Below are 25900 nucleotides of genomic sequence, written 5' to 3' on the forward strand. Positions count from 1 at the left end.
TTATCCTAATACTTCACACCTGACAGTTTTTTTTTTTTATAGAATGTGAGGTATTTTTTATAAAATATGGAATAATGAATAATAACTGATGATAAGAATTAATCATAATATAAACTATTTTCATATTGTGTATTTCTATCTTCAATTTGATAGTCCAATTGAAAAATAAATAAATTAAGTATCTCAATTCAAGATACGTTAATTTCTTGAATTATCTAATAAAAAACTATACATGTAACACAATAAATAAATTTTTTTATACTAATGAAAAAAACTACCCATGATGTTTAAAAATACTTACAGTTTTTTTTTTAATCTAAAAATACATATAGTTAATGAAAGGAACATTGCATCTTCATACTCTTTTGACTCGTCATAACTTGTATTACCATCAATCCCCTTACTTAGCTTAAGATGAACAATTTCACTCACTAGTCTTGAGTCTTGAGTCTTGAATTTTTACAAAAATAAAAAATAAAAAAAGTTCGGCACAATCTTATTTTGGTCATTCTGAACTAAGACGGCCATACCATGACTACCATCTGTCAGGGTGTCACAAGATGTAGAGTGGCGTTTACGTAATAGTCTCACGTACCAAACCTGAAAAATAACAACGTCTCTTTCACTTTCTTCCTCCACCCTTTGCCTCCTTTTTACTTTGTATCCGTTAAAACCTCTCTCTCGATCGACGAAACATTTCAACGCCCAATATTTCCTAACTGGAGATTTTGTAATATTTTCGCTTATCTCGCAGTTTCTCTTCCACATTCCGGTCCCGGAGATAAATCTCGAGGCCCACGCAATCTTCAACCCACCGGGCAATGTCGGATTCCGGCGAAGTCCAAGACCCCGATGACTCTCTCCTCCACAAGCTCAGCTCCAAAACCTCAATTTTCAGCCTCAAACTCTACGTCGTGCTCGGGATTCTTCTGCTATGTTCGGTTGTAGTTTTCCTTACGATCTTTCTCTTCATCTGTTTGAACAAAAAATCTCGGAAGCGCAAAATGCGTGTGAAGCATAGCTCGCGGCTAATACCGCTTGTCTCCAAGGAGATCGTGGAGATCAAGGCCTTGGATCGTGGCGCCCGTGCTGGGAAAGCGGAGGTCAAGATTGGAAATGCAGATTTGAAAGAGCCGAAGGTTGAGGTTCCGATTGAAGGAGAGAAAAGGAGCGGAGAGAGTAAGGTCTCCGGTGGAAGCAGGAGTGACGTGTCGGTGGAGCCTGAGAACATCGGATGGGGCCGCTGGTACAGCTTGAACGAGCTGGAGATAGCGACACGGGGATTTGCTGTGGAGAACGTGATCGGAGAGGGAGGTTATGGTATTGTTTACAGAGGAGTCTTGCAGGACGGATCGGTGGTGGCCGTGAAGAACCTTCTCAATAACAAGTATGTAAAATCTGAGATTTTTAGGCCCTGCTGGTTCCAGAGGAAAATAGTTTAAGTTCATATTTTTCTCAAGAGAAATTCTCCATGAAAACTTTAACGTCTTTCTGCTTTATTATGTTTGTTAGACCCAGGTTATATCGCGGAGTTCATGTTTTCGATTATGTTTCTTTGAAATGTGGTTTTCACCTTCACCTTCATTTTATTTATTAGATCCAAGTTCGTAATGTACAGACTGTACACTTTGTTTTGTTCTTATGAAGTTTTTGATTGATATAAAATAAATGGGATTTTTGGTCGAAGTTAAATTTCTTTACATGTGCGAAGAACAAGTGGAGGTAAATTACGACTGGTGCACCTTCGATCTGGACCGTATTGTTGAGGACTAGGAAAAGTAAATGACCACTTTGTTCTTTATTTCTTTATTCGCTTTTATTCGCTTTTGTTCCTTTTGATCCATATTATTATCCATTATTGTCACTTTGTTGAACTTCCCCTATTTTCATGATTATTACCCGTGCTCTTGAAAGGAATAAGTTTTCGTTTCTATTTGACACGTATTAATATTAATCAATATGCTGCTAATCTCATCAAACTCCTGAGGAGTCGGCCTATATTTCTAAATTCTGACGAATAATGAGTTTCGCCAAGTTTTATAAATTTCAGATTTTGTAAGAACTAGACTTCGAAATTCGGTATGCTGAGGACGACTATGACTAACTTTGAACCAATCACTTCCAGAAAGAAAGTTGAGAATGTGAAACCGTGCGTTGATGGTCAAGTTTTTGTTGAATTCTATGGTTGTTTTCAGCTGACAAAGAGCATGCATTAAGGTTTTGTATAAACCAGGTGCAAGTATGTTCGTTTGTGAATGTGGTTTGCTTTCCATTTATATCAGTGTTGAATTTTCAAGACAGCACTGAAAAATTCTTATAATTTGAATTATAGTATGAAATTATTTATGCGTTGTCATTCTGTTGTCAATGAATACCATGAATAATTGTTCACATGCCATCATTATCGTGTTTCTAGGGGTCAGGCAGAGAAGGAGTTCAAGGTGGAAGTTGAAGCCATAGGGAAAGTAAGGCACAAGAACTTGGTGGGTCTAATCGGCTATTGTGCTGAAGGTGCTCAGAGGTACTTTTCACGTGCCCACTTGACTCTATCATCTTATTTGGAAATGAAAAAGTGATGGAAATTCCCTTATTTTCCCTCTAATTTGCCTGCGGGAAACTTCTAATGGCCATTCAGGATGCTTGTGTACGAGTACATTGATAATGGGAATTTGGAGCAATGGTTGCACGGTGATGTTGGCCCTGTTAGCCCCCTTACCTGGGATATTCGAATGAGGATTGCCATTGAGACAGCAAAAGGGTGTGATGTTCCGCTCTCCTGTTGAATTTAATTATGATTGATCAAAAGCGAACAGAAAAAGTTATTGCATTTCAGTTGACTCATATCAATGCTCACAATAGTGTACCAGCGAAGAAAGTTATTTTACAAAAGATGGCATTTCCTGTCATCTACTGCACAATTTTTCAGCTTCTGTGATCCACATTAGACAATGTTATCACGTATTTCGTCTCTTTTAATGTGAGATCAACTCATTTACAGTGCTTATTTCTGTTCAGGCTAGCCTACTTGCACGAAGGATTAGAACCCAAAGTTGTGCATCGTGATGTAAAATCTAGTAACATTCTTCTAGATAAAAAATGGAAACCCAAAGTGTCGGACTTTGGACTGGCCAAGCTCTTAGGTTCAGGGGCAAGCTATGTGACTACTCGTGTGATGGGGACCTTTGGGTTTGTTCTCCACCATACTTCCTAGATCAATTTCGACATGAATTATCAATGATATTACTATGTTGTATTAGCTTAGTTATAATCATTTTACTGCAGATACGTCTCTCCTGAGTATGCAAGCACGGGTATGCTTAATGAGGGGAGCGATGTGTATAGTTTTGGGGTTTTACTCATGGAGATAATTACAGGAAGAAGCCCCATTGATTATTCAAGATCGGCTGGAGAGGTGATCGAGTTTATCTCTACGGTAAAACCTTGTCTAATATGTCATCACTATCAAAACTCATAACTATGACTGGTGTGTTTCAGATGAATTTGGTTGATTGGTTTAAAGGGATGGTAGCAAGTCGTCGTGGAGAAGAGCTTCTGGACCCCTTGATTGAGGTTCACCCCCCTCCCAGAGCTTTAAAGCGGGCATTGCTGGTTTGTCTCCGCTGCATAGACTTGGATATCAATAAGCGTCCAAAGATGGGTCAAATTGTTCATATGCTTGAAGCAGATGACTTTCCTTTTCGTTCAGTAAGCCTCGAGCTAGACCTATGATCTTTTAACTAATTTTACATTGTTCTTCAGTTGATGATCCACACGTAATGTCAAGAACCGTTTGTAATTACTTCCACAAGCAAGCTGAAATGCACACACAAGTGTTTGCACTGAGTTTAGTTTTTGAGTCAATCATTAGTTATCCTAGTCACATATGACGAGAGCTCCGATGAGAAGGAACTCCGATCAGCTCTAATCAAGTATTATATATCCTCTTTTTCATTCTCATCAAAGGCTCTAATTAGTCGTTTGTTCCATCCACATTCTGCAGGAGCTCCGATCAGCTCGGGAGAAAGATCCCGTCCCCTCCGTTGCAGATATGTCCACTAAAGTTGCACACACATCCAAGAATGGCGGGGGTGGTTACATAGAGAGATTGAGACACAGATGATCGATCGCTCTCTACATCAAACATGGTAGTCCCCGATCTGAGATTGTTTTGTACTGTAAATTATACATCAGCTCAAATGCTCCTATAATCGTTTATTTGTTTCGTATCCTGCAGGAACTCTGATCAGCAAGGGAGAAAGACCAACCCCCCCTTCCTCTCCCGTGCATCTATGTCCGCTAAAACTGCGCAACCATCCGAGAATGGTGTTGGGGGTTATGATATGATATATAGAGATATCAAGAACGACATTATATTTGTTTTTATATGACACGGTAGGGTCAGATTATCTTGTACCATAAATTTTCCAGTAATTAATAGCGAATCAAATACATTTAATGATGTATGGTTGAATTTTAACTTCGAAACAAGCCCTGTAAATATTACGTGATATATGTAAGTTTCAGTAGAAAATTCAAAGAAAATAGTTAATTCTCATAGCTGGGTGTGATTGCAGTTTCATTTTCACAAATAGGACGGTATACCGTTCGGGGGACGTTAATGTTTGACAAATACTAGAAGTGAGCCTCGTACATCACGGGTTATATCCTAGGACTAAGGTTTTGCGATGATTTTTTATTTTATTTTTGTTTGAAACAGGTTTTGTGATGATTTAAGAGCATATTCGATACTTGCATTCATTCATTAACAAATATTTTACCCAATCAACTCAAGTCTAGGCCCATAAATGTGTCTACCCTGGGCCCTGGCATTGTTTGGTCCATGAGCCCATTGTCTCAGGCAGCTTATGAATAAAGTTGCAATTTTATTTTAATGCAACTGAATTTAAGATAACTGACACTTCAGATTAAATTGATCAGTTTTCTCGGAATTTGAGTTCGATTTCTAGATTTAAACTCATGACTCAAATATGTCCATTATAAAGTAATTTTTATGTTATTTATCAGACACTTGATATTGATGGAAGAAAAAATCAAACGGTTGTAGCTTATGCTCCAATCAAAATCATGTGGACCCTAATCCATTACAGAACCGGCTTTTTCCTCTTTTGTAATCCGCGGTCATTCTTTCCTTAACAACTCCCGGGTACTTACAGGTGTTCCACAGCGCACGAACCTCCCAGATTCCCTCTCATACTGACACGTGTCAACCTCTCTCTTTCAACCCAAACCATCCCCACGCGCCAATGTCTCGGATCAGTACCTCCAAATCTACGTATTCTTTTTCGCCTTTCGGCCTCTCATACTCTCAATAGTTATTATTTGAAAAAAAGTTTAAAGAAGAGAAGAAGGCAGAGAAAGAAGAACTAATTAACAGCCACTACGTGAACCAGATTTTCTCCATCTCACTTGGACGGTGTGGTGTTTGAGACGCTGGGAGAGAGAAAGAGTGATGGAGGAGAAGCTGATAGCTCGGCTGGAGTCGGCGGTGACTCGGTTGGAGGCGCTTTCGACCGGGTTCGGTTCGGGAGGTGTACCTGCGATAGACGTAGAAACGGTGTCGGATCCGTCGATTGTGGCGTTTGACGATCTGATTGGGCAGTATTTGGGTAGGGTTTCGAGCGCTGCTGAGAAGATTGGGGGACAGGTATTGGAGGCCACTAAGATACTGCAAGAAGCCTTTAATGTTCAGAAGGAACTTCTCATCAAGACCAAGCAAACTCAGGTCCGTTATTTTGCTTATAAACAATACATTCATTGATGCATTCTAAACTCATATGATATATGGAACTTAGCGGCGAAATTTCAATCTGGCAATAAGAATGATTGGATTGATGCTTAAAATAATTGGATTGGATTGGATGTGCGCAATTTGGTAATAAGAAATGGCGGTATTGCCCAAATTGTATCATTGTTAGCTTGTCGCATTTATAGTATCACTGGCTGAATCAAGGTGCCTTGATACTGAAAATGGTCAAGTTGAGCGAACTTGATTTTGCTATTTTTGCTATGATAGCATAATTGCTATAATTCTTATATTCAAACAAAACGGGAAAGTAAAAAACGAAGAATTATATGGATCTGATCCGGTGAGTGTTCATTTCTCTTGTGCAAATTGTTGAGAAGTAAAGTTGATTGGCGTGGTTGGTTTTAGAATCCCAGTGAGTTGGCCAGAAATTTCCTTGAGAATTATCATATAAGCGTAAGCGTACACGGATTTTTGTTTTTTCAATTAATTTCTTGAGGTTAATGTTTCTAAGAATTGTGGCCGTGGAAAATTACTACTTTGTTTGGAAACTTGATTTCTGTGGGGTCATTTTCTTCTTGGAGTTCAAGTAATTGAAAATCTCTAGTTTTATTTTTTAAATAATTAAGCAACTGGAAATATCATGTTAGTGTGAGTGATTGAATACCATCTTGATTTTTGGCTGATAGCTCCTTCCATTCTTGGAAGGAAATGATAGGTTTGGGTGCTATATAGTCATAATAATATCTTTGGCAGTGTTACTGCTTGCAAGTTAAGGGCCACAATTTCACGGTTTTCGCCTTATTTTTCAGAAACCTGATGTTGCGGGATTAGCTGAATTCCTAAAGCCATTGAATGGAGTGATCATGAAAGCAAATGCATTGACAGAAGGAAGGCGATCTGATTTCTTCAACCACTTGAAGTCTGCTGCCGACAGTCTATCAGCTTTGGCATGGATTGCATATACTGGCAAAGAGTGTGGTATTGGAGAAATTTGATTGGTTTTGTAAGCCTGAGGCAGATGATTTGTTTCGCGTTCATTGACTCATCATTTTTTTCCAAGGTATGAGCATGCCTATCGCACATGTGGAAGAAAGTTGGCAGATGGCTGAATTTTACAACAACAAGGTAAACTAAATGTTTTCAGGAAGCCAGTAGTTTGCATTTAAATGCGATCATGAACTACTTAAGGGTGTTATTTGTCACACAGAAACCAATGGGGAAGGATAATAACCTGCTGTGTAAGTAGAATAAGGGTCAGAGAAGAACATTTAGTCCATCCTTCTTTATTTTCATAGATATTTTCTGTGTGTAGTGTATACTTCATTAAAAAGGAAAAGAATTAAGAATGGAAAGCTTAACATGTAGAGTTATTGTATTTCATTTGGTTCATGTCTGATACTTCCATTGAACCATGGGTAATGTATTGTGGTCCATAATTACATGACCTAACTGCACACATTCTTCCTTGCAGTATTGAATCACAAGTTATGTAATGGATTTATGAACTAAAGTTACCAATGGCTAGGTACTGACACTTCTTGTTGTGAAAGTCAGATTCTTGTAGAGTACAAAAGCAAAGACCCAAATCATGCTGAGTGGGCCAAAGCCATTAAGGAACTATATTTACCGGGATTGAGAGATTATGTTAAGAGTAACTATCCTTTAGGCCCAGTTTGGAGTCCTACCGGAAAACCTGCTGCTGCTCCACCAACAACTCCTACACCAGGAGCCCCTGCCCCTCCACCTCCTCCACCAGCTTCGCTCTTCAGTTCAGAATCTTCTCAGGCTTCATCATCACGCCCAAAAGAAGGAATGGCTGCTGTTTTCCAAGAAATTAGTTCAGGGAAGCCTGTGACAGCAGGTTTGTCTTTCTACCCCCTCTTTTGTTACTTTTTTCTTTTCTATGGGTATTTCGGAAATTGTGATTTGGATTCCCAATGTGCCAGGTCTAAGAAAAGTCACAGATGATATGAAGACAAAGAACCGTGAAGATAGAGCTGGCGTTGTTGGTGCCAGTGAAAAAGGCCGTACAAGTACGTCTACTTTTTCTAAATCTGGACCACCAAAGTTGGAGCTTCAAATGGGTCGTAAGTGAGTATGCTGATCTTCATTATGTTAATTTGCTTTACATAAGGAATTGATGCCAGTATGTGATTTCTCTATTTTCACCATTCTTGTATCTCCTGGCAGGTGGGTTATTGAGAATCAAATTGGAAAAAAGCAATTGGTTATTGATGACTGTGATGCAAAACAATCTGTATATGTTTATGGATGCAAAGATTCTGTCTTGCAAATTCAAGGTGGTTTGATGACTGTTACAGGCTTGTGAATTATGCTTTATTTACCTGTTTAAGAAAGCCACGAGGGAAATTATTTTTATTTGGGCAATATGCAGGCAAAGTCAACAATATAACAGTTGATAAGTGCACTAAGATGGGAGTTGTATTTACGGTTAGTAAGATATATGGTAAAGAAAGAACAACTTTTTTGGATAATGGAGGCAGCGTATGTCAAGTTATATTGATTAGTTTACTACATTTGTTTGAAAATGCAGGATGTTGTGGCTGCTTGTGAGATTGTAAATTGCAATGGAGTTGAGGTGCAATGCCAGGTATTTTTATTTCCCCATAAGAATTTAAGGGTGATATGACTTCAAATTGAACAAACAAACGATGATGTTATTGTCCCAAACTTCATGCTAATAAGGCATAGAAAATAGAATTTGATTGAGAATGTTATCAATACCTTGTATATGAACTTGTAACGTAATCTGAGTGTTTTTTTACCTACTTTGTGGTTATCATAGGGTTCGGCTCCAACAATTTCAGTGGATAATACAGCAGGCTGCCAATTATATCTAAGCAAAGAATCTCTTGGGGCATCTATAACAACAGCTAAGTCAAGTGAGATCAATGTATTGGTACCTGGTGCCGAGCCTGATGGAGATTGGGTATGTTTCCTTGTTTCCTTTCTCTATTGTGAGTGTGGGTGTTGTGACTTAAATTTATGCTTGGTTGTTCTCCTTCTTTTTAATTCTTTTTGTGTACTCTTTTTGGAAGGAGGTGCTTTTCTGATCTATCAGTTGAATACCTGAGCTAAAACATAATCTTATTCACTTCTGACTATTGCAGTTATGGTTTCCTTTTCTGACTGGAAGTTTAATCATAGTTGACTGATGAAATTGAACATTAGGCATGCATTGCTCCATGCATGGTGAAACTGGTCCTAGCCAGAGGTGGTTTGAGTAACACTGGTGACTTGACCATGTGAAAGCCATTATTAGTATTTTCGTCCTTCCCTCTTGAACCTGGCAAGGGGTGACTAGAGTGTAGATTAGGTATATGGTGTAGAGTCAGCATAGTCATCCATGTAAGGGTGGCATTGGAGAAGTATTGCTCTTGGTACTAAGTCTAAACAGTATTTCTCTTGCATTAAAATTAGTAGTCTCTACCCCTCCTTCAAACTTGTCAGAGAATGCTTCCGCAGTTTGATAAATTCTGGATTACTTTTCTGCCTAATTTAATAACCTGTATAATCTATGCTTTGCTTTATTTGCCTAATTACTATAGCCTGCAAAAACATCATAGATAACAATGAACTGTATCTGACGTATGTTACCATTTAATGTCTGCCGGCCATTAATACTTTTCCAATGAACAATCTGCATCAAAAGGAGAGGGCATCCATGCTATGTGTTCTCGAGTTTACTTTGAATGGCTTGCCCTGTGTTCTGTTGCAGGGGGAGCATGCGTTGCCGCAGCAGTTCGTTCACGTGTTTAAAGATGGCCACTTTGAAACTACTCCAGTCTCTCACTCCGGAGGTTGATTGGAACTATTTTTAATTTCCAATTTGGGATCCTATATGTTATTTTATTCTTTGGGTGGATTTGTGGCTTCTATTTCTTGTTTCTTTGATTCAATTGTAGTTGGTATACAGTTTTTATACATTGGTGATCTGTTTGCTACGATGTTGTTCGTTCATTCGGTTGGCTTATCACACCGTTAGAAATGTCTGCAATAATCTTTTGCAAGGTTTATTTCTATATGAATGTCTTCTGCTGAGGTTTCTGAACCTGCCTTTGTCCTGTAAGGAGAACTTACTGTAACGTTTTACTTTGTCAGCATTTCTTAATTATTTATATTGCATTACTCTACCTATACTGTCCTGTAATTTAAAGAACAGTTAAAATTGTGGGGATGCAAAGATGTTGGTTGTGGTAAATGGATACAGAAAATCAGTAGCTTTACATTAATGTAATCAGATGTCTAAGCACTAGTCCGAACTCTCGATGGTCGCATTTTCTATCTTTAGGTTGTGTCCTGGTGTCACAGGATTGCCTTAGATTGGAAGTGGCAACCTTTTAGTAGGATCTTTGGGGGGGATATTTGGATCCCCCAAGTAACCAAACCCACGACTAGGAAGTCGGTCCAAAGCTTTAGCTTAGGATTGGGAGGGCCACGACCAAAGGGCTCGTAACCACGGCCATGTGGCTGGTAACTCCCTAGAGAGTTGGAGATCAGACCCACAATTGGATGCGATCATCTTAGGCAAGATAACTTCTACAAAACAAGAGATATCATTTCCGATTAATAAGGGATCATGAAGGATACAAATACGAGAATGGTGATTAGAGTCAGTTGCCATCATGTCATGTCTATATCCTTCTATAAATAACCTATGAGAGGTAACAAATACTTCACTTCTTCTTTTACATATACTTATTCTCATATTATATTTCTGACTTAAGCATTAAGCATCGGAGTTCACCCAGAACAACCAGTGCTGCCCCTTTATTGTCGCAGATCAACCGTGTGATTAGTTGTGTGAAATACGTCTTTTACAATCTCTATCCTTGATTTTTATGTTCATGAATTATGTAAAGCGTGGTAGATACAAAATTGAGAAAAACAAAAACAAGAAACAAAATATTGGGTAAGGGCCGAAGGGTACCCTCTTCATGGCTTAATGCCATTCAAGAGATTGTGTGGGACTGTGGCCCAATGTGGCAATTCCATGCGGGTGGAAGTGGCCTCTTATCTACTTTCTGAGGGAAAAACCCCTGTGATAAGATTAAAATAATTATAAAAATCACAAAGAAATTTGAAAAGTGCAAAACTTTTCACAAAAGTAAATTATAAATTGACATAATTTTATATGATATATTAGATATACTTTATAATAAAGATAATTTTACAATTATATCAATTTAAGAATTTATTTTTATTGTTGTGATTAAAATATTTCTCGAGAAAATTATGTTGTTATACCAACTATTTGATACGTGGGATAAGTCTCTTTCAATAAAGCTAACAATAGAAAACAAAAACCGAAAATTTGTAGATTCACCTATTTAAGTTTTATATATTTGTTTTTTCGTCGTTTCTAGGTGAGCATATTTATTGCAAAATCCTTATCCTTTCTTTTCTCTCTTCCATTTCTACCCTCTACCTTGTAAACGTTACTTTGAAGTCAATGGTCAATTTTATTTTCTTTTTAAAGAAAAATTCTAGTTATTATTTCATACATCATATACTAATGTATGAGATATATTATTTTTATCATTTTATTTAAATATATATATTTAAATAAAAAATAAAAAAGACAAATCACACAAATATAAAATATAGAAATGATACGTAGTGTTTCTCTTTTTTAAAACTAGTCTAATCATCAGTCTTTTTATCTTTTGGAAAGCGTTGTAGCTGAAGGGTCGGTCGGGGCTTAGAATTTAGAAGTCTCGTTCCCCACGTGCTGTTTGTTTTTTCTCCTTTTTTTTTTTTTTTTTTCGTTACAGTATAAAAGGTGAAAAGATAAACTTTTAAAAAGACCGATATATTTATCTGAACTTGACTTGACTACAGTAATTCACTTGCGAGTACATATTTACTAAATTAATATTATTATATTATTTTGAATAGATATTCACTAAATTATAGAACTGCTGACTGCCCATACCATATTAAAATCACACGACTTGAATTTTCTGTTCCAAGTCATCGTCTTCCAAAGGTTAAAGTGCGAAAATGGGAGTTGAATTTACAGTAACAATTTCCTCATAAAAACATTGTTAAAGAGAGTTTCGGGAGGGGTGTCTGTCTGGTTTAGATTGTGTTTGGATGTTGAAGTGAGTTGAGTTGAATTGAGTTGAGATGATAAAATATTGGTAGAATATTATTTTTTAATATTATTATTATTTTGAAATTTGAAAAAATTAAATTGTTTATTATATTTTGTATTGAAATTTGAAAAAGTTGTAATGATGAGTTGAGATAAGTTGAGAGTAGTTAAAGTCCCCGGGTATTCCCAAGCAATTTCCACCAAAATTCTATTAGTATGTAGCGCCCATGACTTTTTGTTCCATGTGGTGTGAACACTCTTGTGCCCATTTATTTATGAGTGTTAACCAGAATCCGAGTCAAGTCTTCATCCCTTGTCGATTATGCCGGTTTTTCCACCCCCTTAGCAGGTCAATGGCAGTGACTAGTCAAATTTTAATTAATTTTTATTAAAGTGATATGTATTTTAAGTAGTTAAAAATTTAAGAGTATTGATATTAATCTTGTCAAATGTCCGTGTCTAGCTAAATTTTGGTTAAAAAGAAGTTTTGATTCATAGAGGAGTTTAAATAGTTTATAAATAATAGAATAAAAGTTGAATTATTTATTATATTTAGTGTGAAAATTTGATAAAGTTATTTTAAAATTTAAAAAAATTTAATATTTTGTGTGAGAATTTAAAAAAATTGTAATGATGAGATGAGTTTTGAATCCGAACCTCTCCAGTAGCTAAACAATATTCATTTCTCCACTTTTGATCCACTATTTATCTCTAAAACAATATTTTACTCTAAAAATATTTTCAATAGCTACAATTGGATAATTAGGTTGAGAAAAAAATAGTTGAAAAATAAAAATTTTAAATAAAAATTAAATTATTAATTAATATATAGTGTATTTATAAAATTAAAAAAATATTATTATTAAAATATCTTATATTATATTTTTATTTTTATTTTAGAATGAATAATTCAATATGAACTAGTTTATTCATTGATTTTGACTTTAATCAAGGGAAAAGTCTTCTTACATGCATTTTTGCACACCGAAGTGCACCGACCAGCTAATATAGAGTTTTTCTTTAATGAAACGGTTTATTTTTATTAGAAGTAACAATATTTGACACGATCCGTTAACCCAACATGAACACAACACAATTAAAACATGATTGAGATTGATTTTAATAAATTTGAATCAAAATGGATTGACTCGTTAAAACACGATTAATTAACGGATCATATACTTGCAGGAAGAGAATGCTAGGCTCAAGAGGCAGCAAAAGGAGGTGAAAGGACATTAGTAACTTAAGTATCATAAATATGCATCCATTCTTTGGCATTGCAAGAAGTGGAAGCGTCCTTTGCCGACAGTGCTGTGATTTTCTGTGTGGAACGATATACTTCTTTTGCAAATTTGGAACTTGATAGCCTCTGACATCGATCTTTACTTTTAATTTATCCTGAAATGAGAGAATATTTTTTCCGTTCATTATGGTGCTGTGTGTATCTATGCATAATACGTTCGTCTACTTAATAACATCTTCTGTGAGTAATTGCAGTTTTATTGCTTCCTGTATAATAAGTGGAAATTCTATATCTATGACTATACTAATATGTGTGCCTCACTGATTGTATTGGGCTTTCTTCAAAACTGATGATGACTAGGCCATGATAAGGTTCCCTTCTTGAACATGAATTCAGAATGAATCAAGACAACTTTTGTTTTCCCAATGAAGCAATTCGAATTATTTAGTAATATATTTAACTCTCAGAGCTTTCTTGAAATGCAAGTTGGTTATCAGCTTTTGCTATAATTGTGTTTTCAGCCATGACTAAAAGGGTGTGTTCCATTGCAGCTAGTGGTTAATGATGCTTTCATTCTCTTTACTTCTTCAAAGAAATTGCCAATTAGAGCAGCATTGTCGAACTCTTTTGGCTTTGGAGGATCAAATGCATCTCTGCTGTTGACTAATGCTTTTTTTTTTAATAGAAATATAAGAAGAAGTTAAATTGGACGAGTTAATCGAATATGTAATAAAGTTGGAGAACAATAAGGGCAAGAAGGACGCTCTACTTCTTTCTTCAAGTTTTAAATTTGTTTAGATATGTATTTTTATTATATTTGAGATTGTAACATTAATATGTTTACAATGTGTGTTTTGTTTATTATATTTGTGATGTAATTTTAATATGTTTACAATGTGTGTGGATCGTATTTTAATAATAATATTTTAACATTATTAGTAACCTCCCCGCCCCGCCCATCACTCAGTACCCCTCCCTTATTTAATATAAAAAATAATATTTTTAATATTTATATAAATATATTATATATAGATATATACAATTTGTTAACAAGAAATTGAATTCAAGTTAATGGTTGTCTTAACCTCTTAGGCCAACCTTTATATAGGAGGCAAAGGCAATACGATAGTCATATTTAATCAATGTGAGACTTATTGTAGCAATCCAAAATAAAACTCTCATGAGTTTATATTCTTTTTTAATGCATAAATTTTAATTTATAATTTAAATTATATTATAATTTGGGTTAAAAAAAAATTTAGATCCAAAAAAAATTTATAGACCCAATGGGTCATTAGGTTGAGCGGGGGGCAGGGAGGGGGTGCACCCGCACCCCTAGTCGGAGGATAGCAGAATACTGTTGGATGCATCAGAGATAATAATTCTACAATGGGACTCCACGATGTCAGAAGAAACGAGAGAGAGAATGATTTTTGAGTCCGATCGCCAGGAGGTTGATCGTTACTTACATGCCATCGATGAAATCCAACGGTCTCCAATGTAGCTGTTGGTGGCCAGAATGTGCCGGCTAATCTCTGATCCCAACTCAAACTCCTTTCTAGCTAGGCACTCAACCACGGTTTCCTTGCAGCCCCTCAACCCAATTGGTGCGAAGAAGACGGAAGTGCTTTCCTTTTGCGAGACAGAGACAGAATACCTTCTTTGTTTTTGTTTTTGTTTTCTTCATTTATTTTTTAATTGAAAATGCCGGGTCAGCATTGGTTTGCAGTTTGGCAAGATGTGGTTTGGTTCGTTCGCCAAACCACTTGTACTTAGCAAAATTGTTAATCAAAACTTCAACTTTTAACTAAATTTTAGATTTGATAATAACTAGACAATTGCCAATACTCTAACATAAGTAGTTTTTTCTCTTTTTTCTTTTGAAACAAGTAATACATGATAAACAGATAAGGTTCACTCCAATTTATGAAGGAATTTACATTTTTGAGTCATATTTTGGTGATGATCCATGACGCTGATGCTTTTGGCAAGGAGAGGTGAGGTTGTGAACAGATGCAACCTAACAGTCTCAAGAACTTTTAGAGCTTCCTTCTCTTTGGGTTCTCTTCACAATTAAACTCTTAAAAGCATTATTATTGGATTATGTAAATGTAAAGTAAAATTTATATAATATAACATGGTTTTACATTTGACTATTCCATTCAAAATTTATTTTCACATTAGATTATCAATCTATTAGTCAAAATAATAATAAAATATTATAAATTTAATAATAGTTTTTTAAAATATTTTTTTTCTATTAATTTTATTTTTCTAAATTAAGAGTTATCTGAAAATACATTAATATAAGTGCAGAGTAATATTCATAGAGTGCAGTAAATACATTCTAAATATTTAATACAACACCATTGAAAAAACACATATGTCTATTACATTTTTACCTTAAAAAACCATCCATTAATTTTCCTTTTGTTTTTAGCTCAATTCCAGTCCTGAGAGCACTAAAACAAAGCACAAATCTAAAAAAAAAAAATTCTTAAATATGAAAGATTGAACCTAATAATAACAGGCAAAAAAACGAAAATTTTAAAACGAAATAAATGATGCAGAAAAAAAAAGTAAAGGAATGAAATAAAAAATGATGTAGAAGAAAAGTAAAGGAAATAAAAATATTTTTGAATCAATTTGACTTAGGTACGGTGACAATCAAATATAACCAACAATCCTAAATTGCTATAGTTAAAAGTTAAATTCTTTTAAAATTACATAATTTAATATAAACTATTTTCGAGCTTCGTTGTATTTACATTTGTTGCAAAATTCAACCAGGATGCACTCACAATTTATATATCATTGTTTTTACTCACAAAAAATTGATAGAACTTTGCCCACCTTTTCCCTTTGTTGTGCACGGACGGAGGGAGATTGGCTGAGACAGATCCCTGTCCAATCCCTGAAGAATTTACAGTGGGAAAACACCCGGTCCCACGCGACGAGTAGTCTCTTCCAGCTAAGTTACTTAAAAGAATTTGAAAGATTTTTCAATCCTCCGGCCCCTTTCTTTTGCACATCTCTACTCCTACCGTTATATATAATTCCCCATTACACGTTTCCTTTCCTTGCTTATCAGTCTTCGCTTTCTCTTCACTACTTTCTATCTCTGGATCTGTGATTAATAACATCTTTTCAGACACTGCTACAAAACTGAGTGCCTGTTTGCCGCCGCCATGGCAGCCCTTTTACTCTCTTTCTTTCTCTCCCTCTTCATCTCCGCTTTCATCTTGGCAGGTTCGTTGTCTTGCTCTTTCTCACACTCTCACGCGCATACGGTTAAGTTTGCTGCATTTTCTTTTTGGGTTTCTTGCATTCCGTACTCTGTAATTTCAAATTTTTATGGAAACTCGAGAATTTTGATTTCAGTAAAAATAACTTGAGGGTATTTGTATCAGAATGATTGCTGGAAAACTGAAAACTGAAAAGGTCTTTTAATTTACCTGTCTTTCCGAGTTACAGATTCCCAGTCATTCATCGGTGTCAACTACGGCCAAGTCGCCGACAACCTTCCACCACCGGAGGCCACCGCGAGTCTCCTCAAGTCCACTTCCATCGGAAAAGTCAGGCTCTATGGCGCCGACCCCTCCATCATCAAGGCCCTCGCCAACACAGGAATCGGCATCGTCATCGGCACCGCCAACGGCGACATCCCGGCGCTGGCGTCCGATCCCAACTCGGCGATCCAGTGGGTGAAGTCGAACGTCCTACCCTACTACCCGTCGAGCAAAATCATCCTCATCACCGTCGGCAACGAGGTCATAACCTCCATGGACCAGGGCTTGATTTCTCAGCTCCTTCCCGCCATGAAGAATATCCAAAACGCTCTCAACTCGGTCTCGCTGGGTGGAAAGGTGAAGGTCTCGTCAGTTCACTCCATGGCCGTGTTATCTCAATCGGACCCGCCCTCGTCCGGATCATTCAGTCCCGGTTTCCAGGACGCGCTCAAGGGCTTGTTGGAGTTCCAGAGGGATAATGGCTCCCCCTTTGCCATCAACCCTTACCCCTTCTTCGCCTACCAGAGCGATTCCAGGCCTGAAACGCTCGCGTTTTGCCTGTTCCAGCCCAACGCGGGACGAGTCGACTCGGGAAATGGGATAAAGTACATGAACATGTTCGATGCGCAGGTGAGTTTTCACTGCTCTGGTCCCATTAATGTATTTGACTGCCAGTTTATTTGATTTTTTTTAAATATTAAAAGAACTGCCAGTAAATTGTGTGTTTTTTATTCAAAGGGAAATGCTCTTCCCGGGCCACCGATTATTTTTTTTAATTTTTTTAGTTAGTAATTAAGTAGTATGTATTTTTAAATGTATATGTGATTTTTTTTTAAATATTTAAATAGTTTAAAATGAAAATAAAAGTAAATTTTTTTTAACTGATCTGCGTGGCCGTAGCAACGTCTTTTTTTTTTAATAAAATTAAAATAATTTAAAATAAAAATTAAAAAGTGAATGAAATATTATTAAAATATTATTTTTTAATATTATTATTATTTTAAAAATTAAAAAATTAAAATTTTTATTATATTTTATATTAAAATTTAAGAAAATTATAATAATGAAATGAGCTGAGTTGAAATTATTTTTCAATTATAATTTTTTTTTCATAGAGTGTAGAGATATTTTTTAGAAGAAAAAATCTACACAACTTCATGTTATTAACAGAACCTCCATGTACTATATTTTTTTTAATTTTTATTATTTTTTTCTTTTATAAAAAATTTAATATATAAATAATGAATAGAATAATTAAATTAATTTAAAAAAAATAAATTAAAAATAAATATTAAAAATTTTAAAAATTAAAAAATTTTAAAAAATGTGAGATGTATAAGTTGGAGAGGTTGTGTATTATTGCTCTTTTTAAAAGTGTGATGTGTGAGATAGTAAATAATGATTTAAGAGAAAGTTTTTCATTTAAAAAACGTTAAAAAAAAAAAATGAATTAGCTGTCAGCCGTAAGAACTGGGCTGTCATTGTCCAATACCAAATATATAAGTTTTGTGTTAGTATTTTGTAAGAAGGTGGATAAGAAAAAAAAAAGATTTTTCACAATATTTTATAATAAAATCATATTTTTATAGACGGTCCAAAACTTGTACATTTAAGATTTGTATTTGGTATTATTATTTTTTACTTAATTATCGTTACTCTATTCTTATTTATTTATTTTTGTTTAATAGTATGTCCATGTCTGCTAGTTAAAGAGGGTAGTGAACGTTATTTTGATTTGAGCATTTTGATTCAAATATTTTTTTATATAATTTTAAAAAAAATTGATTTGTGTGGATTTCAAAGTTGACAATACTAAATATTGTCCGTAAATTATAAATAGTAGAAAGTTTTAAAATACTAAAATTATAAGAAAATATGATTCATGAAAGCGAAAATGGGAGGGAGAGTTGAGAGGTTGATGTGCACCCTTGATGTAATAGCTGACAGGCTTTGACGTTACAATAATGGGAAATCAAGTCTTCCCACATTTCAATAATATAATTAGTTGCTGAAGAATGGATTATTGGGATAAAACTCGATGGCTCTAAAGATTCCAAAACAATTATGGGATAAAGTCATCAAATAGTGTGGCCCTCAGAGACTAGAGTTGTCCAGCGCACTAATGGCAGTGTCCCGACTCCCAACTCCCCAACTCTTTGTACAGTTGCTGTGTCAATCTGATGATAACATAAATTGAGGGGCTCTTGGGACCCCACTCATAAGGGCTAGTAGACGAATATTTATGACGAATTATTTACGATGTGAATGATTGGTACTCTACATGTTTCTGTTGGTATTCCAGTTATTTTCTTCTCTCATTCTCACGCTACTGTCTAAACTTTCCATATGAATGTGAATATTGGTAGAATCTCTAATTTACCTACTTCAGATACATCTATTATTGGTGCATCATATTACTGTCTAAAACTAGAATCTCTATTTTTTGCCTGGTTTTGCATCAAAGTCCTTGAAAGTATATTGATTTTATATGTGAATAATTTTGACATTGTGCAGGTAGATGCTGTGCGGTCTGCTTTGAATGCAATGGGATTCAAGGACATTGAGATTTTGATTGCTGAGACGGGTTGGCCGTACAGTGGGGACAGCAATGAAGTCGGACCCAGTGTTGAGAATGCAAGGGCCTACAATGGGAACTTGATTGCACACCTTAGATCGATGGCTGGGACTCCTCTAATGCCTGGAAAATCTGTGGATACATATATCTTTGCACTCTATGATGAGAATTTAAAACCAGGACCAGGCTCTGAACGAGCATTTGGACTTTTCAAGCCTGATCTTAGCATGACCTATGATGTTGGTCTTTCAAAGAGTAGCCAGGTGAGACCATTAATCATATCAGTTTCTGAAGGCCTGGTGATTTTGTTTATGGTAAATTTATACGAAGAAGAAACTTGTATTTTGCAATTGAGTGGCATGTTAGTCAGCATTGTATTTCTCATAACATTGCTTTAATTTTTGTCTGTCCTGATTATCAGACTCCATCAACAAACCCAGCAATTCCATCGCCTAACCCGACAGTATCGGGCTGGTGCCTTCCTAAGGGTGGGGTTTCTGATGCACAACTGCAGGCAAATCTTGACTATGCCTGTGGCCATGGTATTGATTGTAGCTCGATCCAACCGGGAGGCGCCTGCTTTGAACCAAACACTGTATCATCACATGCTGCTTATGCCATGAATCTCTATTACCAAACTGTTGGAAAGAATCCAATTAACTGCGACTTTTCACAAACGGCAGCTGTCACATCCAAAAATCCAAGTAAGATTGCTTCTCTTCAGTTGCCTTTATGTCTGTCTTTTCTTCTTCCTTTTTTTTTTTTTTTATTTGGTAATTAAAATCTGTTCTTCTTATAAATTATCTTGAGTGTAGGTTACAATGCTTGCATTTATCCTGGTGGGAGTACCTGAAACGAAGCGTAATTCTCATTAGATATTAAGAAGAGAAATTATTTTTGGTGGTCCAATAAATAAATATTCGAGTGTGACTTTTTCCTACCACGTCGTCTATCTTGTAATTTGTAAAGGACTTTGATGTATTCGAGACTGTACGTAGTTCTGTGTCTGTGCATGGGAAGCACTGTTCGATCTTTAATCTCTCGTAAAGTCAGTAGCTGTAGGGCAATACTTTATGCCATGAGCACTATGAATGTTTCAAAACCTTCAATAATTTTGTACGTCCATATTCGCGCAGTGTTTCAAAACCTTCAATAATTTCAAACGGCCATATTCGAGGGACATACGACCCGATGCAACCTGTATTTTTTTTTTTTTTTCTTTTCGGTATTCTTTAGCATCTGTTCTTATCTTTTTCTTTTGATATTTCGATTCATCTGACTGTGACTTGACTGTAAAAGCCCACATGGTCTGTCCAGACGATGTTCATCTGCGAGATCAGGAATCTCTCTCTCTCTCTCTCTTTCTAACAACGTCACAAAACAATTTCGATAGGTTTCATCTATGTCTACCTAGTCACCCAATCAGTTCCTTACCCGCGTTGCGGCGTTGCCAATGACAATTAGTGCTTGTGAATAATCAATAATGTTAGATAGAAATATTTCGAAATCGGTGTATTTCATATACCGTCTCAATATTAATTATATATTATATATAAATATTTATATGTATATGTGAACTAACAACTAATATAATAAATACACATGAAATAATCATTGTTTTTTAGTAAACTTTATTTATTTATTTTTTAAAAAGTATGCGATAATTGCACACTCGTAACTTTATTTAACATTATCTATTTTTTAATATAAATTTGATTACGGAGAGAGATAAATAGATAAATACATCTAGGACATTTTATTCTTTTGTAAATTTTTAAGACACCGTGACCAAAAAAAAAAATGGCGTATGTAGGCAAGTGACATTTTTCATATCTGAGATTTTGATTGGGTTTATGTATCTGAAGGGACTGTAATACTTTTAAAAGGTTGATTTTAATAAAATGAAGAAAGCAAACATAAATCCGTTGTCGTCCAGCGGTTAGGATATCTGGCTTTCACCCAGGAGACCCGGGTTCGATTCCCGGCAACGGAATTTTGCCATTTTCATCTGTTTTCTTTGGCTGGTTAGCTGCTTAACCTCCAGATCTTTTTAAAGCGTATTCTAAGGCTGTTGGCTGGTTCCCATTTGAATGGAGGGGGAAAATGAAGAAGAAAACATTAATTTTGGACTCGGATTTTTCAGAAAATGATGCTCTTCCTAGTTCCTACTCCTACATTTTTTAATAATTGCTGGTTAGTTTTTCTTGACTTCATCAACCACCCACTACACCACCTCTACATGAATCCCATATTAATCTCATTTCATTTCATGCCATTTGTTTGATAAAATGTTTGAATGATTTGAAAAGCAATATCCTTCTTCCATTATCGTACTATAAAAAAAAAAAATTGATCCTATACTAAACACTAGGCTACACAAAACATTTGCACCTGCAACAGACAGCAACAGCAGAGAAGACATTGGACAACAGCAGCTTTACCTTCAGAACAAAGGTGGTAGGAAAATCTTTCTTAGGTTACTTGGTCCCATGGAGTGGCAGAGGCAGAGCAACAACAAAAGGGACAGCGTGTCCACTAACAAAGTGCTCAGCACGTCGAACCCGGCAGACTTCAGTCCTCCACTTTCTCTGCTGACTGCCATCTGAGAATTAATGATCATCGATCGGACTCTATCTATCATCTGTCTCTCTTTCTCCCTCCCTCTGTAGTTTGTAGTAATAATTATCCTCCGAGAAGTAACATCGCTTTAAGTTTAATTCTTAGTTCTTAATCTTTACAAGCACTTTCTCTGTACTCAAATCAAAATCTTAAATCCGGCTCCTCCTACCAATCGAAGCCCTAACCTGGCTCAGAATTCAGAACCTCTCCTGGATTCAGTTTTTTCATCACCCAAACGAACGCTACGCTAGGGCTTTCAATTACTCCAATCGTCTAATGCCCCCCCGTTTTCTGTTCAGAGCTACCTGTAACGAATAGCCTTTTTATTTTTTATCAAATAATGTCCGTTGCCGAGCTCAAAGACCGCCACGTGGCTGCCACGGAGACGGTGAACGCTCTCAGGGAGCGCCTTAAGCAGAAACGGCTCTCTCTGCTCGACACCGATGGTATTTCGGATCTTGGATTTTCTTTAATATTTATTACTATTTTTGTTACTATTTTCTGTTTTGGGGTTCGGATTTTTGGTTTTCGGTGTTTCTCAGATCTGCCTGGTTTTGGTGGCGAATGTTGCAGGTGCGGGTTACGCGATATCGAAGAGTCGGACCTCGGTCAGCTTCGGACCCACCGATCTGGTCTGCTGTAGAACACTTCAGGGTCATACAGGCAAGGTATATTCATATTCATATCCATATGCATATGCATATTGTTTTCGTATGCCTCTTTTGCTGAAAAATGGCGATTACATTTATACCGGAAGTAGTTTGAATTTTGATTTTATTTAGGAATTGAACTTCTTCATTATAAAATTTCGGAATTTTTTTTTTTTAAGAATGAAAATAAGTGGTCAAAATGGGAAGCATGCTTTAAATATTGACAAGCACAAATTGAGATATTTCTACATGGATATGGGCTACCCAGCAGAATCTGGACTCAAGGATGTAACAATATACCTGTTAATTTGCAAATTTTGAATATCGTAACACAAAACGTTTCAGAATCTATTTGTATTAAACAATCAATATTGCCTGTTTAAGAGAACTACAAAACAATAAACCAATGAATTCTCTCTCTCTCTCTCTCTCTCTCTCTCAGATTGCTATCAATACGATGCCACTTCAAGAATATGGGTTCAAAGAATTTATTATCATAAAAAATTTGCAGGTGTATTCATTGGATTGGACTCCTGAGAAGAATCGAATTGTCAGTGCATCTCAAGATGGTCGGTTGATAGTGTGGAATGCTTTAACAAGCCAGAAGACTCATGCAATAAAGCTGCCTTGTGCATGGGTCATGACTTGTGCTTTCTCACCATCTGGTCAATCTGTTGCCTGTGGTGGTCTTGATAGTGTATGCTCTATCTTTAACCTTAATTCCCCCATGGACAAGGATGGCAATTTACCAATGTCAAAAATGCTTAGTGGGCATAAGGGGTATGTTTCGTCCTGTCAATATGTTCCAGATGAGGAAACTCGCTTAATCACCAGTTCTGGTGATCACACGTGTGTTTTGTGGGATATTACTACAGGCCTTAGAATTTCTCTTTTCGGAGGTGAATTTCAGTCTGGACACACTGCAGATGTACTAAGGTATAGGTGATTTTGAAACTGCAGCCAAACTAATTTAGGTTCCCTTCCTCTTTTTGAACGAGATAGTGTTCTATAGTAGTTTAGATATCTCGTTTGAAAGTTGAGACATCTTTATAAGTTGATTTCTTCGTAAATTGAACTCAAGCTGATTTTGTTTCATGTCAAGAGAATTTACTATGTGGATTTTTTGATATAGAATTTTGTATTTCACAATTTTTTGGGACTACTCCAATTCAGTTCTTCTGAAGATAAATAACCAAAAGTTACAGAATCCTCATTGGAGGGCTGAGCTCATTTACTCTCTGTATGTATTTTTCCCAGAAGATTTTGATATCTACTTGGGGTGCATTTGAATGTAAGGATTTAAAATCAAGGGAGGATAGCTTTCTTTGTAATGAATTCCAACAATACATGGAGGTTTAGATACAAAAAGAGGGGCTATTTTTTAGAAATCACTTGTTTTAGGACTTCGAACAACATTTACACCTAATCATTTCAAATTCACATATTGGTAATGCTTTGTCAACAAATCTCATGAATACCGAAAACAGTAGTACTTTTCATGCATCATTCATGTCATTTGAACTTATAAATATAAAACATTCTTTCCAAATGCTTCCCTCTAAATGAGTCATTGGTGAATACTTGTATATGTAGTTATATGGTGGGTCCTATGACCTCCATGTTAGCTGATGCTGCTGGAATTTTTTCCCCTTTTCATTTTATTGATAGAATTGCAAGACTGCATCCATATTTTTTATGTTATTGTTCAAGTCTTGCCAATGGTCTTTGGACCAAGTGTTATCTCCTCCCCCGTTATACCAAAGGAGGAGAAGGTGCTGAGTTGGGTTACTTCCATTATGAGCGTGAGTATTAAGTTGTGTTTGCTGACCAAAATATGCCACTGTTCTTTTTTTTTTTTTTTTTTTTTTAATTTTTTAAAATTATATACTTTTTTGCATTCTCAGTGTCTCAATTAATGGATCAAACTCAAGAATGTTTGTATCTGGTTCCTGTGATGCAACTGCCTGTTTGTGGGACACTCGTGTTGCAAGCCGAGCAGTGCGAACATTTCATGGACATGAGGGAGATGTTAATACTGTAAAATTCTTTCCAGATGGCAATAGATTTGGAACAGGTTCGGATGATGGAACTTGCAGGTTATTTGATATAAGAACAGGGCACCAACTCCAAGTATACCATCAGCAGAACAATGATAATGATGTCCCTCATGTGACCTCCATTGCATTCTCTATATCAGGAAGACTTCTCTTTGCCGGATATTCAAATGGCGATTGTTATGTTTGGGACACATTATTGGCAATGGTATTGTACTTATTTTTTGCTGAACTGGTACTTTGTAGTTCAGTTTCAAATTAGAGAGCTCATATTTTTACCTTAGGATAAAGGTAATAAAATAAAATGCTTCATTGGTGCTTATGTGTGGGTCTATGAGAGTGTGAAATCAAGTGGATATGGCGTGGCATGTAAATAATTGAAATGGATCTAATCAGTCATTTTGTGGTAGGTGGTTTTGAACTTGGGATCACTCCAGAACTCACATGAGGCCCGGATAAGCTGTTTGGGTTTATCAGCTGATGGAAGTGCGTTATGTACAGGAAGTTGGGATGCAAACCTAAAGGTTAGTCTATGTCTATGTCTATGTCTAGACCTGGACCATGTTATTTTATTCACGTGAAATCATGTCAGAGAAATTCTCACTTTTTTCGTAGACTTGTTTCCTATGTATTGTCGATCTCGTTGGCTCAGCACAGGGGAAAATTAAGCGAAGTGTCAACCCGTGTTTTACATGTTGGACCTGTAGATTTTAGTTCAAATACCATATCTGACGAGTTTAACCAAGTATTTGAAATATCCAGTCTTAACAGACTGTTGAATATTTTTCATTTTTGAGAAATGCGTGTATAGCTCTATGCTACATGAAATTTTAAGAGTCAGTAACTTCCATGAATGTTTTATTTACTATGAAAATAAAATAATACATACTAATTTATCTGTGTACTATATAGATCGGTCATTCCAGTTTTGGGTGGTGGTTTTGCGGCTTTCCTTCCAGTACTTACATTTTAGTAAACTTAAAAGAGCAGTTCTATTTACTTTTATTCGTTTGTCATGAATTTTATTTAAAGTGGCAGTATTATTGGCTGCCAATAAATTTGAGGTTTGTTTCCTTCTTCACTCACAGATATGGGCGTTTGGAGGGCACAGGACGGTAATCTGAAGCATTGGAAGAGAAAAGGACCACGCTTCTCATAATACTGCATCATTGGTAAAAACTAAAATGCTTTTAAATTCCCTAGTTTGTTGTAATTTGGAAAACTGAGAATCTGAATATTAGAGAATGAAAAAAAAATATTTCTATTGAGCTGGAGGGACTGGTTTTATCTGCATGCTGCATAGGATCAGTTGTATGTGCCAAATTTAGCATTCTTTACAACCAGCCCATTCGAGCGATTATGCTG

The 25900-nt window shown here is 36.0% G+C and overlaps 4 protein-coding genes and 1 non-coding gene across 7 annotated transcripts; all 5 read left to right on the top strand.

The window, feature by feature from the left end:
- Positions 1 to 646: 646 nt before the first annotated feature.
- On the top strand, positions 647 to 4546 carry LOC108980567 (probable receptor-like serine/threonine-protein kinase At4g34500). Its single transcript, XM_018951520.2, has 8 exons — positions 647 to 1387; positions 2417 to 2521; positions 2636 to 2758; positions 3016 to 3186; positions 3283 to 3412; positions 3496 to 3705; positions 4001 to 4145; positions 4235 to 4546. Exons 1-7 carry the CDS (start codon positions 822 to 824, stop codon positions 4118 to 4120), a joined length of 1425 nt encoding a protein of 474 aa, XP_018807065.1. The 5' UTR covers positions 647 to 821; the 3' UTR covers positions 4121 to 4145; positions 4235 to 4546.
- A 752-nt stretch (positions 4547 to 5298) lies between these two features.
- LOC108980566 (cyclase-associated protein 1-like) lies at positions 5299 to 9808 on the top strand. Its single transcript, XM_018951519.2, has 10 exons — positions 5299 to 5743; positions 6577 to 6745; positions 6828 to 6892; positions 7322 to 7628; positions 7714 to 7858; positions 7958 to 8067; positions 8163 to 8218; positions 8322 to 8378; positions 8574 to 8717; positions 9507 to 9808. Exons 1-10 carry the CDS (start codon positions 5471 to 5473, stop codon positions 9591 to 9593), a joined length of 1413 nt encoding a protein of 470 aa, XP_018807064.1. The 5' UTR covers positions 5299 to 5470; the 3' UTR covers positions 9594 to 9808.
- A 6164-nt stretch (positions 9809 to 15972) lies between these two features.
- LOC109003291 (glucan endo-1,3-beta-glucosidase 7) lies at positions 15973 to 20392 on the top strand. Its single transcript, XM_018981375.2, has 5 exons — positions 15973 to 16377; positions 16603 to 17267; positions 19152 to 19475; positions 19634 to 19916; positions 20028 to 20392. Exons 1-5 carry the CDS (start codon positions 16317 to 16319, stop codon positions 20063 to 20065), a joined length of 1371 nt encoding a protein of 456 aa, XP_018836920.1. The 5' UTR covers positions 15973 to 16316; the 3' UTR covers positions 20066 to 20392.
- Positions 20393 to 21133: 741 nt separating this feature from the next.
- On the top strand, positions 21134 to 21205 carry TRNAE-UUC. Its single transcript has one exon. It is a non-coding gene; the product is annotated as a tRNA-Glu (tRNA).
- On the top strand, positions 21202 to 25824 carry LOC109003296 (guanine nucleotide-binding protein subunit beta-2-like). 3 transcript variants are annotated; one of them, XM_018981381.2, is made up of 7 exons: positions 21202 to 21405; positions 21584 to 22277; positions 22405 to 22499; positions 22993 to 23417; positions 24386 to 24743; positions 24946 to 25059; positions 25624 to 25824. In XM_018981381.2, the coding sequence occupies exons 2-7, from the start codon at positions 22172 to 22174 to the stop codon at positions 25657 to 25659; spliced, it is 1134 nt and encodes a 377-aa protein (XP_018836926.1). In that variant the 5' UTR covers positions 21202 to 21405; positions 21584 to 22171; the 3' UTR covers positions 25660 to 25824. The 3 variants fall into 3 exon arrangements, with proteins under 3 accessions (XP_018836926.1, XP_018836927.1, XP_018836924.1); XM_018981382.2 differs by having other exon boundaries at positions 21613 to 22277; XM_018981379.2 differs by having other exon boundaries at positions 21202 to 22277.
- Positions 25825 to 25900: the final 76 nt, after the last annotated feature.

This window comes from Juglans regia, chromosome 16, assembly GCF_001411555.2.
Source record: "Juglans regia cultivar Chandler chromosome 16, Walnut 2.0, whole genome shotgun sequence".
NCBI lineage: Eukaryota > Viridiplantae > Streptophyta > Magnoliopsida > Fagales > Juglandaceae > Juglans > Juglans regia.